The following is a 16,554-nucleotide window of genomic DNA, read 5'->3' on the forward strand; positions in this document are numbered from 1 at the left end:
GTGGAGCCCTGGCTGTCCTGGAACTTGCTCTGTAGACCAGGCTGGCCTTGAACTCAGAGATTCACCTGCCTCTGCCTCCCCTGTGCTGGGGCTAAAGGTGTGCACCACTACTTCCCAGCTCCAAGCAATTAAAAAAAATTTTTTTATTAATTTATTCTTGTTACATCTCAATGTTTATCCCATCCCTTGTATCCTCCCATTCCTCCCCCCCCCCATTTTCCCATTATTCCCCTCCCCTATGACTGTGACTGAGGGGGATTACCTCCCCCTGTATATGCTCATAGGGTATCAAGTCTCTTCTTGGTAACCTTAAGGGCCTTTTTAGCATATGTTCCAAGATTAATGATGGCACTTTTTTGGAGTCAAAAGACCTACTCCCAATTCTACCTTTTCTAGAGAAAGGGGTCTTTTTAGCATAAAGACTAACCCTGTAGGCTCTGGAGTAGCCTGCTGGTGTTCAGATCCTGACTCTGCCTCTTCCGTGGCCACAGATAAGTGGTTACCTATTGCCTTTGACTGTTAATCTAGGAACTGTAAAATTGGGTTATAATATGTATAAATAATAGTACTTATCTCCTACCTTTGATTAAATAATCTACACAAAAGCATTAGCCTGGAACTGAGCAGTTAGTGCTCATAACACTTGCTGTTGCCGCTTTTGTGGCTGGTGCCTGTCAGATAGCATCCCATTTCATCCTTCCAAGATCAAGTTAGTAACAGGGGCAGGACTTGAATCTAAGCTTTCTTACTCAGTCTAGAATTCTTATGGCACAGAGTTGATTGACTAGAAATTATTTATTCACTCATACAGGTTCCATTTTTATATGACTTGTTTGCATTTAGCTAAACCTGCTTTCCTGAAATTACCCAAAAGAAACCCAAATTTTCTAAATGTGAAATGTGTTATTATTCACAGAACACTGTACTAGACAGTTTCCACATACTATTATTAATTTAATCCTTATAATAACTTTAGGATTTATTATTTTCAGTCGAGAGTCCTGAAGTTCAGAGAAACAAAGTAACTTACCCAAAGCCATGTACAATCAGGATTCTAAGGCGGCTCTTCTCTTTCCAAAGCCTACACTCTGCACTACTTCTCAGGGGTGGCACTTAGGGTGTTCTCTTTCAGGGTTTGCAATGCTATGATTGTCTTCCTGTGAGACAGCCTAGAGAATATGATCAGTGTACCTTCTGTACTCTCCAGGTGTTCAAGCAGCCCTGGCCAGGGATCATGCGCACAGTTTATGGAAACCACACACGTTTTGAGACCACCTACTTTAAGAAGTTCCCTGGCTACTATGTGACAGGAGATGGTGAGCCTTGGATGTCCTGCCCCTACCCTTTTCCCCAAGACATGTACTTTCACTTTTCACTTTCAAAGGAACAGAGAAAGGACTATGTCCTAATGTCTGTATCTAGTCCCAGGAAAGCTACAGTGAAACCTCTAAGAGCAGGAATGAGGGCTGAAGAAATGGTCAGTGGTGAAGAACACTTGCTGCTCTTCCAGAGGGCCCAAGTTTGGCTCCCAGCACCCATGCCATGTGGCTCCAGTGATCTAATGGGCACCCAAACAGGCGGATTTTAGTAAGGAAGGGACAGACAATAAACCAAGCTTATTGGTTACAAGTTAGTCATAGGTAGAGATACGTGCTATGAGGAAAACAGTGAGAAAGGAGCCTTCAATGAAAAGGCTTCTCTAAGTGATATTTGAGCAGAGCCCCTGAGGGTTTGAAAGGAATCAAGCATGGAGAAAGATTATAAATAAGAGTATTATAAATAGTAGATACAACCTTGAAATTCACAAGAAGTGGACTAAAGCCTGTGAGGCTGGAGTGAAATAAGCCAATGGAAGAGTATCTCATTAAGTTAGAAAGGTAGCTAATAGAGAATACAGTCATGTAGGCTTGGTAAGCAGTCTAAATTTTATTCAGAGTACAGTGGAAGCTGGGATGTGGCTTAGTTGGCCTATGCATGTACAAAATTCCAGAATCTGTTGCCACACCACATTAAACTGAGCACAAGGTAATCTCAGTACTTGGGAGGCAGAAGCAGAAAAATTAGGAATTCAGGACCAACTTTGATAATAGTGAATTTAAGGCCAGCCTTGGGTGCATACGACCCTATCTGAAAAGTGGATGGTGGGTGGATGGAGATATATCTCAGTAGTAGCATGCTTGCCTAGCATACCTGAAGTCTTAAGTTTAGTTTTCAGTAACACACGTGCATGCACGCGCGTGCACACATACACATGTGCACACACACACACACACACACACACACACACAGAGTGAGGGGTAGCTAATTAGTATCTGGAAAATAATTTTGAATGTTCTAAAAAATATACTTGAAATTGGTTATATTATTTATTGCCATGGAGCAGATTATGCCCCAAACTGGCAGCTTCAGAGAACACATAGTTTCTTGAGGATCAGGATCTGAGAGTGTCTTGGTTGGGTGGGTCTTAGTCAGGGTGTCTCATGGGTAAGAGTCAAGCTGCTAGCTCAGGCTGTAGTCAATAAAAGGTCTGACTGATCCTAGGGGGCCTATTTATGTGTGGGATCACAAGGCTTTAGGCAGGAATCCTCAGGCAGTTGTAAACTGCTTGATATAGGTGCGAGGAACTGAACCTTAGTCCTCTGGAAGAATAGCAGATTTAGTTGGATCTCTCCATAGGTCATTCACATGGCATCTGACTATACCCAGAAGAAATGATCTGGGAGAACAGACTAAGATGGTAGCTACAATGTCTTCAATAAGCTAATCTCAGAAGCAACATCTATTATTTTTGCCGATCACACACACTAATGCTATATAATGACAAAGAGGGCTGTATAGTGCTATAAATTCTAGAAGATGGAGATTAGTGGGGCCATATTGGAGATTGGCTGCTAAGGCAAACAAAAGTGGAAGCAGGAAAACTTGTTAAAATATTACAATCAGCTAGTGTAGTAAGTGTGGCAGTTTTATAGTATAAATTGTGTACTCTGCTGTAGGGTATTCATTGTGTTGAACATTTCTTTCCAGGCTGCCGGCGGGATCAGGATGGCTATTACTGGATCACTGGCAGGATTGATGATATGCTCAATGTGTCTGGTGAGGGTCTTCTATCCCTTCCATTGCATTAGCCCTTTCCCCTAGCAACTCCTAGACAGCCCTTTGAGAGAGCCAGGACAATCCTCCTGAGAGACTGTGTGTGGAGTATGTCATCCAGTCCTGGGTCAGGTTTTGGAGGGAAAGTATAATGCATGCTAGAATATGCCATGAGAGAGGATCTAGGATGGTCACAACGTGCTGGAAGGTATGCCACTTAAGGGTGAAGGAAAGCCTTCCCTATTTGACCAGATCAGATCAGCCCGTGGGTGCAAATGGAGCAAGAGCTGGGGCACGGGAGGAGAGAGCCCCTCATGCATTTCCTTTCTCTTGATAAGGACATCTTCTGAGTACAGCAGAGGTGGAATCAGCACTTGTGGAACACGAGGCTGTTGCAGAGGCAGCTGTGGTGGGCCACCCTCATCCTGTGAAGGGCGAATGCCTTTATTGTTTTGTCACCTTGTGTGATGGCCACACCTTCAGCCCCACCCTCACTGAGGAACTGAAGAAACAGAGTAAGAAGCCTCCTGGGGCAGGAACTGAAAGATCTGCAAGTTATGGGGGAGAGGCTGCAGCAAATTACAAACAGCCCCAGGGGGTCCTGTGGGGTGACTGGTGTCTTCCTATTTAGTCTCCACTAGTCTCCCCACTGGGATAATAATAGGCAATCTTTTTAGAAAACTTTCTCTGTCAGCACCAGCATCAGTGCTGTAAATGATTTATCCTCTGTATCCTATAACTACCCCAACAATATAGATCCTGTTGTTACTCTAGTTGTATTGAGAAGAAACTTGAGGTGCAGAGCAGTGGAAAGCTTGCTCATGGCTGGGCTGCAGAGGTGGGATTTAAACTCCAGCAGCTGATTCTACAGGCAGAGTTCCATGAACATGGATTAAAATAAAACAAAGGAGGAAAGAGACACTGTGTTAGGAGAGACTGGGGAGCAGAAAACCTCAGAATGACTCTAGGCAGAGCTTTGAAGAAGAAATAGCTGAGAAAATAAAGTCATGGCTTTAGGAAGTCTGGCCAAAGGCACTAAAGACATGCTTGATAATTTGTTGGTTATAGTTAGAGAAAAGATTGGCCCCATTGCCACACCAGACTACATCCAGAATGCACCTGGCTTGCCTAAAACACGATCAGGTAAGTTCAGAGTCCTCCAGGGATTGGGATGGGCTAAAGGCCAGTGGTGGCAGGTGTGTGGGTGAAAGTCCTTAAAAGGCTGGGGTCAGTGAGCATTGTTATCAAGTAATGAGTGTGTGGGTTACCAGGGAAAATCATGAGGCGAGTACTCCGGAAGATTGCGCAGAATGACCATGACCTGGGGGACACATCTACAGTGGCTGACCCGTCTGTCATCAGTCATCTCTTCAGTCACCGCTGCCTGACCACCCAGTGAACAAGACGTGTCCAGATTTCCCTGTGCTTGGCTCTCCAAATTTCTGCCCACCCACTCTGCCCCCTACCCAAGAGTACCAAGGCCGGTTCTGGTTGACACTTTGGTGGAAGGGGCAGGGCTCAGGCCAACCTCCGAGGGATGGACTCCTAGATGACAAGGGGTCTTCAAGTCTAGAACAGAGACTTGAACTCCATGTCCTCCATCAAAATTGGCTATTCAGAAAGTAAGTGAGGGCCTAGCTGGAAGCAGGGCAGTGATGCTAATCCTTTCAGCTTCCTTACAAAGCCCCAGTCTCATCTTAGGCCTACACTAGCCTTTAGAAATGACAGTCGGTAAATCTATGAATAATTATTTTTTAAAATACTTTGTTGTCTCTGTTCGGAGTCTGAATTCTTTGCCAGATGGTAGCACTGCTGCCTGTTTACTCTAGAGACTATGCAGGTGGGCTCAGTCTCCAGAGGATTTCCATATCATCTGCTTCATCGGAAGAATAAGATATGCTGTTCCTAGAACCAAGGAAGTTAACATTCCTAGTCCTGCACTATGAATGGAACGCTGCCCACGAGGGATACTCTTAGGGGAAACATTCTTTTCTTGTACTTTTTGTGTTCAAGACCCACAGTTGTAGGAATAAAGCTTATAAACTCAAGAACATAATTGTTTTTTTTTTAGATATCTATGTGTTCATTAGCTGCTCTGATGTGTGTGACAGATGGGAAGGGGTCTGCTGTTTCCTAGATTGCCCCAGAACCCTTGGTTTGGGTAGAACCAGGCAAAGCTCCACTCTAAAGACCCCTGACAAGCCTCTAATCAAGAGTAATTAAAACCAGTTCACAGCTATGATGTCACATCGTGGTTTCTCCTTCCTGGGACCCTGTCTTGACCCTACAGTCCTCTGAGAGCATTAGCAAGTGACTAAGGCTTAGAACTTCAAGATCTCATCTCTAGGATCTGAAAATAGTTGGGGACCCACACACACCCCCCTCCCCAGTGCTACCCAGTCACCTTTGTGGCATACCCATCTTACATGGGCTGCCCTCTTCCCCTTGGTATATGAAACAGTAAGTCATTGAATCAGCATTGTTGTTTTATTTAGGGCAGATCTGGGGAGGTCTATGCCTTTCTATCCCCTTCCTCCTGTCATTCGGTGCTATCCCAAGTCAAGGCACTAGAACCTGCTAGAAAGGCTGGTGAGAAGATGATGAAGATTTTGCAGGGTGTATGAGCCTTTGCCTTAAATCAGCTTCTATTCCCACACTCCAAAGATCTGGGACCTCCAGAACTCTTCTAATAGAATCATAGCTTTTCTGGTCCTCAGATAGAAGGCTGAGAGAAGGAACCTAGGAGTTTCCCTTCCCTGAAGACCCTGGAAGTCCATGGAAGAGACAAGCCCCCTAAGGTAGGGGCAGGAATAGCCCCTCAGGGGAGTTAGGAGAGGAGTGCCAAGTATGGGGATAGAAGGTCTGTCGAGTGAAGTCCAGAATGTGCCCTCACACAGGGTAGGGGTTGTCCAGGACTGCCACTCCTGCTGCCACACCTCCATCTGCATGTTCAATGGCTTTGGTTCGAAGCAGATGTCCCACATGCTTGTTCATCACAAGTGTTGTTCCCTGTCTGTAGAAATGGGGTCAGGAGACATATGACGTTAGGAAACCTAGGCCCTTCTCTAGTCCCACGTAACTGGCAGATTGGAAGGGGCTACATTTAAGAAATTCTATCCTGGGTGGTGGTGGCGCACACCTTTAATCCCAGCACTTGGGAGGCAGAGGCAGGCGGATCCCTCTGAGTTTGAGGTCAGCCTGGTCTACAAAGTGAGTCCAGGACAGCCACGGCTACATAGAGAAACCCTGTCTTGGGGAAAGAGAAAAAAGAAAAAAGAAAGTCTACGAGTTTAGAATCAGATTTGGAGTTTCATCCTAGCTTGGAAATTATTAGTTCTGAAGATTCTTATCCTTCCTAAAAAAGTCCTTAATTTAAAGTTGAGAAATTCCTCTTATATTACTGGATGGCCATAAGGATTAAATAAAGTGAGAGAGCATATACCATGATTCGATGCACGTGTATGTCTGGCTGTACACTCCTCCCCCTGGTGCCAGTGGTTGTAATGGGAGTAGGAATAGGGATTGTATCAGGCAAAATGCTGCCAGTGGTGAGAGGGGAGTTTGTTGCTAGGGGAAGGCTCTGGTAGAGAGTATGGTATGGTAGCATTTGGTGTCTTTACACCTTGCCTTAACCTTGAAGTATTTTGCAGGCTGTTCATTAGGGGTTTGTTCTTTACCAAATCCAAAGTCTTATTTTCTGTCTTCGGTTTTTTTTTTTTTTCTTCTTTTCTTTATTTGAAACAGGGGCTCAGTGTTTAAGAACTGTCTTCTAACTCATAGAGATCTGCCTATCTCTGCCTCCTAAGTTCTGGGACAAAAGGCATACACTGCCATGCCTGCTTTCTTCTTGATTCTAGTATTCAAATTCAAATCCAGAAGCCACTCAGTATTTCAGAGCCACCTCATACCTTCCCCTCTTTCTTCTTTCTCTGGAATCCCTCCTGGCTTTAGAGCTGGACTCAGCCTTTTGTACTCCCCGAGTCTCCTATTCCTTCTTGTTGACCGTCTTTTCTCAGTCCTCGTGGTACTACATGGAATTTCCTTTACAGTTGTAAAGCATGTCTCTTCCAGGATTTGCTATGTTAGCGCTGTGGGCTGGTTAAGTCTTGGGTCTCTGGCCTTATTTAACAGACAATGAAACAGGCAATAAAGCCAGAAACTGGCAGAGCTGAAACTGAAGCCCATGCCTCATGGCTCTATCCAAGGTGCAGTCTGTGCCTTCTTGGCTGGTTCTTTTGTATGGAAGTAGTAGAAGGAGCTGCTCCTGACTGGCTTACCTGACATAGACTCCAAAAATACCCAGCTCTGAGATACACTGGACCACTCGGGCAGGGCTTCCAGGCCGTAGCAGGCAATTCGCAAAAGGCTCAGGTTCAATCTTCTCCATGAGGATGTAGGAGGCTCTCTCCTCACTGTCCTTCAGCTGCTCCAGAGCTTGCACCATTTCCTCTCCATATAGGTTGTTACCTGCAATTAAATTGGCTAGTCATACAGGGCATATCTGGCTTCTGAGAAGGAAAGATCACCTTGACAAGAAAGCCCACACCACACTGATCTGCCTGGTTTTCCCCATCTATGGCTATTTCTCCTCAGCCACCATTTTTTGTTCTGTTTTCTTTTGTTTTTTGAGACAGGGTTTCTCTGTGTAGCCTTGGCTGTCCTGGACTCACTTTGTAGACCAGGCTGGCCTTGAACTCACAGCAATCTACCTGCCTCTGCCTGCCGAGTGCCAGGATTAAAGGAGTGCGCCACCACCGCCCGGCTCCTTCTCTTCTTAAATGTTGGGACTCTCTGGGCCTGAGGAGATGGCTCAGTCTTTAAAATGTGTGTGTTGTGCAAGCACAAAGACCCGAGTTCTGATACCCAGGACCCATGTAAAGCCAGGTGTGGGTGTGAGCATCTGTAACATTCTCAGTGCTGGGGAAGTGGAAGGTGGAGATGGTGGATCCCCAGAGCTTGCTGGATTGCTGCTAGTCTAGCCATTTGATGAATTCCATGACCAGTGACAAACCATGTTTAAAAAAAAAAAATGGCAGAGAGCACTAGAGAGAGACACTGGATGCCAATCTGTGGCATCCACAATATGTATATATGTGAATGAGCATTACACATAGGCACTCAGATGCAAAGGTGTTGAAGATCTGTAGGAATTCTCTCCCTTTGCTTTGTCCTCTACATACTTTCTGTTCCTAAGGCTTCGTCTACACTGTATAAGGTAACTCCCAGATCTCTAACTCATGCTCTTTGTTCTAGACATCATAAGCATATACCACATGTCCACAGTGCAAACTCAGAACGTCTGCGTGGATATCTATGCCTGCTAGAACTTACTTTTCCTGAACTTGCTACTCCTAATAGGTGAAAGGCATCCTGAGTCCTATTCAAGTTTGCTCTCCCTGTTACCTATGTTACTAACTCAGAAGTTCTCCACCTGTGCTCTATACTGCCAGAACCCCAGTGTGGGGCTCTACATGGGTCTTCTGGGCAATGGTGTCAGCATTCTCTCATGGTCACTGTCACAAATATCTGCTCTCATTCCAGTATACCTATAAAGGCTGAAGCACTAAGCTTTCCAAGTTTTCATCACTGCTAAACCTACCAGTATCCTGGATAACTCATGTGTCCCTTCCATGATTAAAACTTTAATGGCTTCCTACCTAACTTATGATAAAATGCAGTTTATAACATATATTTGTGTGTGTGTTCACCCATGCATGTGCTGTAGACGCAGAGGCCAATACTGAGGTGTCTTCCAATTGCTCTCTACCTTATTTTTTGAGACAGGTCTCTCAGTGAACCTGGAGCCCACTATTTTAGCTAGACTGGTGGCCAGTGAGCCCCCCAGGATCTGCCTTTTTCTGCCTTCTACTCCCAAGTCTTAGAGGTACAGATGCTTGCCATCATACCTGGCTCTTATGTGGGCAGGTGGGGCTCCAGTGCTTGCATAGTAAGAGCTTTATTGACTAACTCATCTCCCTAACCCCAAACTTGCTGAAATATTTTTCAGTGTTCTTTATAACCATGTCCCCAATAGCCATTCCCAGCCCACACCTCTGCCCTCTCCAACTCTGGCCTCACCAGTTCCTCACTAACCTCAAAACAGTCCAAGCCACGTCTTCATGGCCCACTGCTTTTACTTGAATAGTCTTTTCTTCAGTTTAGAATGATCTTCCCCCTTTTCTACCAGGAAAACTCCTACCTGTCCCTCAAGACCCAAGTGGAAAATCAAGTCTGTAAGATAGGCATGATCAGCGCCCTCCAGGACGCCCTCACAGTAAGCAAGAATACAGCCAAGTGTTTGCTTAGACTTCCCAGTATGCACCTATTCCATTTCTCTATAATCTACCCACAGGTACCTCAAATTAAGCTTGTCTAAACTCCAGTGTACTTAGTCAGATCCCCTTGTATTCCACAGTGCTCAGTTTCAGGGTGCTGGAGTCTGTGTTGCTTTTTCTTGTAACCACTAAGCCTAGGACTATATCCACATCAAGTCCTAATAAACACTGGCAACAGGTTGTAGCCCTTCACTAAGCAGCTCTACAGAGGAGATCCACCTACCTCCACCCTCTCTCTGAGGCTTCAGCACAAAGTGGCTAGGAGCAGCAAGGGCCTCAGCAATGGCCTGGTCCCCTTCTTCACCCTAATCAGAGGCAGAAAGTAGTCACTAGAAAGCAGGCTAATGAGGCAGCTGAGGTCCTGCTGGTCATACAGAGTGGCATGGGGGGAGGGGCAGAAGGGGAATCAACCATAAATTCCTTTAGGCTAGACACTTCAATATGGATGGGACTTTTTTTTTTTTTTTAAGATTTATTTATTTATTATTTATACCCACTCTGCCTGCATGTGTGCCTGCCCACCAGAAGAGGGCACCATTTCTCATTGTAGATGGTTGTGAGCCACCATGTGGTTGCAGGGGAACTGAACTCAGGACCCTTGGAAGGACAGACAGTGCTCTTAACCTCTGAGCCATCTCTCCAGCCCCATAGATGTGACATACATTTATTTATTTATTTACTTATTTATTTATTTTTGGTTTTTATGAGAGAGAATTTCTCTGTGTATCCTTGGCTGTCCTGGAACTCACTCTGTAGACCAGGCTGGCCTCGAACTCACAGCGATCCGCCTGCCTCGGCCTCCTGAGTGCTGGGCTTAAAGGCATGCGCCACCAACGCCTGGCTTTAAAATTTTATTTAAATAATTTATTCAGATTACATCCTGATTGTTATCCCCTCACTTGCATCTTCCTGTTCCCCCCTCCCTCTTTCACTCTATTCACCTTCCCTAGACCTGTGACAGAAGGGGACCTCCTCCCCCACCATATGATCACAGCCTATCAGGTCTCATCCGGATAGTCTGCTTCCTCTTCCTCTGAGTGCCACCAGGCCTCCCCACCAAGGGGAAGTGGTCAAATAGTATGCACCAGAGTTCATGTCAGAGTCAGTCCCCGCTCTCCACACAACTGTGGAGAACGTTCTGTCCATTGGCTAGATCTGAATAGGGTGGATGTGACTCTTAACTCCCTGTAGCACTAAACATAGAACAGGCTTTCAGGACGGCAGCAGAGGCCTGGAAAGTGGCTACAGATTTTCCCTAATTCTCCCTACTCTCTATAGTCACCTCCCCTGGTTTTCATCCTTGTCACCCTCTTTGCTGAGGGGTTTACTGTGGATTTTAGGCCCTGGCCTCAAGGCTCAGGGGTTCTTTGGAGAACCAAGGATGTGAGCCATCATGCCAGCTGCACAGCACCCTCCCCAACACATCTGGGTCCAGGTCTCTGCTATGTGCCCTGTGGTAGGAAGAAAAGACTACATACCATGTCCAGTGAGTAGAGGCCAGCAAAGGTGGCACGGAGGCGAGCCGCAGCCTCGGGCTGGCCCGGGAGCAGCACTTCCAGCAGGCCCGTCCTGCTCAGCTCCTGCTGCACCTTCTTGGTCCCAGCCAGCTGGGTGGCAATGTCTGGGCATTTGACAGCACAGGATCTCTCCAGCAGCAGGCGTGCTTCCCAGTTCTGCAGACGCAATAAGACCCAACAGCCATTGCCAAATAGGTGCCAGACACTGTGCCTTTTCATCTCCAAGCTGACTATCGTTACAACACGCTTGTGAGGCAGATATGACCTTTCAGTCAGGATTCTTGCCTGTAGGGAGTTTGTGGTCTAGCCAACTAATATACGTTCATAATTAAATGGAAAATTACTACAGGGAACCATCTTTGGGGGAAAGGGAGGGTCGTACTGTGTAGCCCTGTCTGGCCTGAAACTTGCTATGTAGATCAGCCTGACCCCAAACTCACAGAGATCTGCCTGCTGCTGCCTCCCAAGTGCTGGAATTAAAGGCGTGCACCACCACATCCAGCAGATAAGATTATTTTGTAAGGGTAAGGCAAAGCTGGTGAGCTCCTCTTCCCTCTCCCCTCCCTAACCATCTTCTCCTCCCTCCACTCCTCCTTCCTCCCCCCCTTGTCCCCTTCGCTCCCTCCTCTACCTATTCTCTCATTTTGAGTCTCACTTGATAGCCAGGCTGGCTTGTAATTCCCTAGATAGCCTAGGCTGTCCTCCTGCCTCAGCCTTCAGAGTGCTAAGAGATTTGTCATTCCTTAACAGGATCTGGTTAGGTAGCCCAGGCTGGCCTGGAATTTGCAATCTTCCTGCCTCGGCTTCCTGCATGCTAGGATTAACATGTGCTGGATGAGGCTTGAAGGGCATAGGACACTTGACTGTAAGCTTAACTTTTTCACTGTGATCCAGATAAAATCCAACATTTAAAAAAAAATCCAATTAACCATATAACCTTTACCCTTTTATCAAATAAAGTCCATTCCTCACCATGATCCACAAGACCCTCTAAGATTGAGTTCCCCATTTGTGTTTCATCTCATGCTGCTGCTTCCAGCCACTTCCTCTAACCCCTGACTCTCACATTGAAGCCTTTAATTACTCAAATTCATTCCTTCTTAAGGGTCTTTTATCTACTGTTTTTTTTTTTTTTTTTTTTTTTTTCTTGAAATGGCCTGCCTTTTAGCTTTTTTTTCTATGGATAGCTACATCCTTCCCATCAGGTCTTGGTTCAGTCACCTTTTCCCTGACCATTCTACCTAATGTGGGTTTCTCCAAAACCCTCTATCTTTAATCCAGTTCTTTCAGTCAAAGCCAATTACCTCTCAACTAGGGACTCCCCACCCCCAAGCTGGGTAAAGTATTTCATATTTGTAGTGCGAACACTCAAGAAGTTGAGGCACTAGTGTCAGAGTTACAGTGAGTTCCAGGGTAGTGTGGGCTATAGAATAAGAGCTTGTCTCAGGCTGGGCATGGTGGCACACGCCTTTATTCCCAGCACTTGAGAGGCAGAGGCAGGTGGATTGCTGTGAATTCGAGGCCAGCCTGGTCTACAAAGTGAGTCTAAGGCAGCCAAGGCTACACAGAGAAACCCTGTCTCGAAAAACAAACAAGAGTAAGAGCTTGTCTCAATAAACAGAACAAACTAAAAAATCAAAAGATCATTTTCCTATTTTTTTTTTCTTTCTGATGTTCATCTCCCTGACCAAGCCGTGTATCCACCACAAGAACCAGACCTTTGGTTTTTGCCTGTTTTCTGTTATATCCCCACAGAAATGCTGTTTCTGGTACTCCGTATCTGTTATTGTTGCTCAGAGAAGTGAAATTTGACTACTATCCTGACGATAGGCAGTCTGACAGGTGAAACTCACTGAGAATGGGTCCTTAGGCAAACAGGATCATAGGAACAAAGGCCTGCAGGTGGCTAATCACAGGTTGAATAGTCTGATTGTGCTAGAGCTTAGAATACAAGGGACAGGTTAACGTCAGAGGATCATGAACACCTGTCCACGGCTGGATCAAAGCTACGGCCTAAAGTGCAAACCCTGCTCCCACTCAGTGCTGTCCACTGGAATGGTTGCCCTGCTCTTCACCAGTCATCTCAGTCAGCTGACTAACTGCTGGTCTGGCGTCCTGGGTAGAGGCCCAGAACCTACGACTCGAAAGACATCTTAGAAGCAGAGAAAGCAAACCTCAAACACAGGAAGAATCATCTGACAAAGCACTGCTCCACGTTCCGAGTGTAGGTGAGCTGCTCTCTATAACCACTTCCTCTCCTTTGTTCGCTCGCCCTCTCTTCTGAGTTTATTTTAAACCATTGCCCTGCCTCCCTGTCCTGAAACCTGGGTCCCTTTTCCCAACAGACAATTTCTCTCTTCTGTAGTTAGCAAGTTTCCAGCACTCTAGCCACATCTCTGGACAAAGGACTTTCCCTAGAGCTGTCCCTCAGTGGAGCTGTCCCCTATAGAGCTCAACCCCAAAGAACCCCAAGTGAATTATAAATCTCGCCGGAGACCCCTCATTTTCAAATGTAGCTCCTGCTGTCAGAGGCTGAGACCCAGGAAGGCTGCGGAAACTATCAGTCGTGACTCTTCACCCAGGGCATTTCCTCGCTTCTTTTGTTAAGTGTTTCTTGAAGATTTATTGTTATCTTATGTGTGTGTTCTTGGTGTGCATCTGTGTCATGTGTGGTGCCTAGTACCTGTGGAAGCCAGAAGAGAGGGCTGGATCTCCTGGAACTGGAGTTACAGATGGATGTACACTGCCCCAAACCACCTGAGTCCTCACGAGCCCACCTCTCTCCCTTTCCCTTGCTCCCTCCCCTCTCTCTCTCTCTCCCGCCCCCTCTCTCCCTTCCCCCACTCCCTTCCTTCTTTCTTTCTAATTCCATGAGAGCAGGGCTTCTTAGCCTTTCCTCCAGGGTACAGATGTGAACCTCAGGAGATAGCATAGCAATATTCCGAACACCGTGGCCTGAGAGTCAGAAATCCTGGGAAATCCTGGTGGGATTTTAGACAAGCCTCTGCTATATTCTTCTTGTCTGCAGAATAAGTGCCTGTCTCAATAAACATAACAAACCAAAACAAAAAAATTCATTTTTCTATGTCTTTCTTTCTGATGTTCATCTCCCTAAGCAGGCCATGTATCCACCAGAAGAACCAGCTCCTTGGCTCCTCCTGCCTTGCTTTCTGTTATATCCCCACAGCAATGCAGTGTCTGGCACTCGCTGTCTGTTGTTGCTGTTCAGTGAGGCAACAATACATGGTTCTGCACGGCTCCAAACCTTAGTTTCCTCATCGGTGTAACGGGATAATTATGTCTCACAGAACAGTTAAATGAAACGTGCAGAAATGGTAGTTAGCAGGATGAAGTAATGTCAAGACTGCCATGAACACAAATGAAAACATAATAAAACAAACAAAAAACCTTTCTGACTCACATAAAGGAGAAGTAAAGAAGCCATGGCATGCTGGGGGTGGTGGCGCACGCCTGGAATCCCAGCACTTGGGAGGCAGAGGCAGGTGGATCTCTGTGAGTTTAAGGCTAGCCTGGTCTACAGAGCAAGTCCAAGATAGCCAGGGCTACACAGAGAAGCCCTGTCTCAGAAAACAAACAAACAAATAAACAAAAAGAGTGGGGGAGGAGCGAGAGGTAAAGAAAATGAAAATGGTCAGTGAATCTGGACATGATGACTTACACTTACACTGTCAGCATCTAGGCTGAGGTAGGACGCTGCCACTCATTTGAGGCCACATAGAGTTTCTGGTCAACCTGAGCTACAAAGAAGGCCTTGCTCCTCCCTATCCAAAGAAAAAGCCACAGAAAAGAGCAATAAAGGTAAGTGTGTGGGTGGATGGGTATCCTGGAACTAGCTTGCATCAGCCAGTGAGGGCTGGCTGTATCCACCTCCCAAATCTTTGTTCAGAGTGATTAAATTGGGTATCTCAAAATTATACTATAGAAGTCAGAAATGCCATAAATTGGGGCTCTTCCTCTTAGAAAGACGGTTGTTAAACATTTGTCAACATATCTCCAGAAAATACATGAATTCTAAAACACTACAGATAGATTCCTGAAGATTCCAATCTTAAAGACCTTTACAGTGAAAGGTTAACAAAAAAGCTTGCATGAAGAAAGGTGTTTCCAGCAGTACTCTCCTGAGAAAGAAGTGAAGCCCAGTTGTTGTGACGCCTGAGCTGCGTTTCTGTGGAGCCCTAGCAGGTCCCTGGAGGCAGAGAATGGTCTAATAGAAAATACCTACCTGTGGGTTATACTGACTGGGCATGTAGCCATCTCGGAAGTAAACCACAGCAACTTCCTGGCCATCCCTGTAACACAAGATGAAAAAGGCTTCTGAATGAAATCATTCATGTGTTCAGTGGCTCCGTCTACTTCAGGATACAGCAAAGTCCACAGAGTACGCTGGACAGAGGTTTGCTAGAATAAGAGGAAACAGAAATCCAGTACTTCCATTAAAAACAGAGCTGTACCAGGTGTGGTGGCGCACGCCTTTAATCCCAGCACTTGGGAGGCAGAGGCAGGTGGATGGCTGTGAGTTTAAGGCCAGCCTGGTCTACAAAGGGAGTCCAGGACAGCCAAGGATGACACAGAGACACCCTGTCTCAAAAAACAAAACAAAACAAAAAACCAAACAAACAAACAAAAAAGAGCTGTGCAGCACACAGTGCTTTAGAATATTCTGGATCTAAAGTTATTTCAAGAAGGAAACAAGGAGCCGGGCGTGGTGGCACATGCCTTTAACCCCAGCACTCGGGAGGCAGAGGCAGGTGGATCGCTGTGAGTTCGAGGCCAGCCTGGTCTACAAAGTGAGTCCAGGATGGCCAAGGCTACACAGAGAAACCCTGTCTCAAAAAAAAAAAAAAAAAAAAAAAAAAAAAAAAAAAAAAGAAGGAAAAAAAGAAACAAGACAGTTAACATAGGTAAAATTAAAAGCACATGTATCAAGCCAGGCGTGGTGGTGGCACACACCTTTAATCCTGCATTCTGGAGGTAGAGGCAGGCATCTTGCTGTGAGTTCAAGGCCAGCCTGGTCTACAAAAAGAGCCCAGGGCAGCCAAGGCTACACAGAGAAACCTGTCGCAAAAAAAACAAAACCAAAAAACAAAAAACAAACCAAACCAAACAAACAAACAAAAAAGAATAAAATAAAAGCACATGTATGCAAAGTTTTAAGTGAAAGAATCATATTGCCAAGGTCAGCAACACAGAACTGCACTTTGTATTTCTACTGCTTTTAAAGTGGCAGCAGCAACTAGAATAAGATTTCTTAAGCCATTGGTTGTGGGGATGTGTAAAGACTTGACTCTGAAATAACTTCTTCCCCTTTCCCTGGGCCTATTTCATATTATCTAGTTTATCTATAAGTAAACTAGCTACTTAGTATGATAACAGCACATTTTGAAATATCTGAAGTAGAACTGTGAAAGTCCATGGAAGCTCTTAACTTTTTTGTTACTTAAGTTTTTGTTTTGTTTGAGACAATACCTCATATATCCCAGGTTAACCTTAAACTCGCTTTGTACCTGAGAATGACTCAGAATGCCCATCTTCCTGTCTCTACTTCCCCAAGTACTAGGATTATAACTGTGTGCAATCACACTGGCTAC

The 16,554-nt window shown here is 45.6% G+C and overlaps 2 protein-coding genes across 3 annotated transcripts in view; one reads left to right on the forward strand and one right to left on the reverse strand.

Moving 5' to 3' along the window:
* The window catches only part of Acss2 (acyl-CoA synthetase short chain family member 2), a 38,113-nt gene extending 33,524 nt beyond the window's left edge, over positions 1-4,589 (forward strand). The window contains exons 15-19 of one of the 2 annotated variants that reach the window (XM_051143594.1): positions 1,208-1,316; positions 3,028-3,096; positions 3,432-3,608; positions 4,162-4,236; positions 4,365-4,589. In XM_051143594.1, coding sequence (XP_050999551.1) covers positions 1,208-1,316; positions 3,028-3,096; positions 3,432-3,608; positions 4,162-4,236; positions 4,365-4,492 — 558 coding nt within the window. In that variant the 3' untranslated portion in view covers positions 4,493-4,589. The remainder of the gene's footprint in view (positions 1-1,207; positions 1,317-3,027; positions 3,097-3,431; positions 3,609-4,161; positions 4,237-4,364) is intronic. The other variant, XM_051143595.1, reaches the window with a different exon arrangement.
* Positions 4,590-5,569: 980 nt separating this feature from the next.
* The window catches only part of Gss (glutathione synthetase), a 31,892-nt gene continuing 20,907 nt past the window's right edge, over positions 5,570-16,554 (reverse strand). The window contains exons 9-13 of the mRNA XM_051143596.1: positions 15,189-15,255; positions 10,907-11,101; positions 9,652-9,733; positions 7,371-7,560; positions 5,570-6,106 (exon numbers count right to left, since the gene is read on the reverse strand). Of these exons, the coding sequence (XP_050999553.1) occupies positions 5,983-6,106; positions 7,371-7,560; positions 9,652-9,733; positions 10,907-11,101; positions 15,189-15,255 (658 nt within the window). The 3' untranslated portion in view covers positions 5,570-5,982. The remainder of the gene's footprint in view (positions 6,107-7,370; positions 7,561-9,651; positions 9,734-10,906; positions 11,102-15,188; positions 15,256-16,554) is intronic.

Source organism: Acomys russatus, chromosome 4 (genome assembly GCF_903995435.1).
Source record: "Acomys russatus chromosome 4, mAcoRus1.1, whole genome shotgun sequence".
NCBI lineage: Eukaryota > Metazoa > Chordata > Mammalia > Rodentia > Muridae > Acomys > Acomys russatus.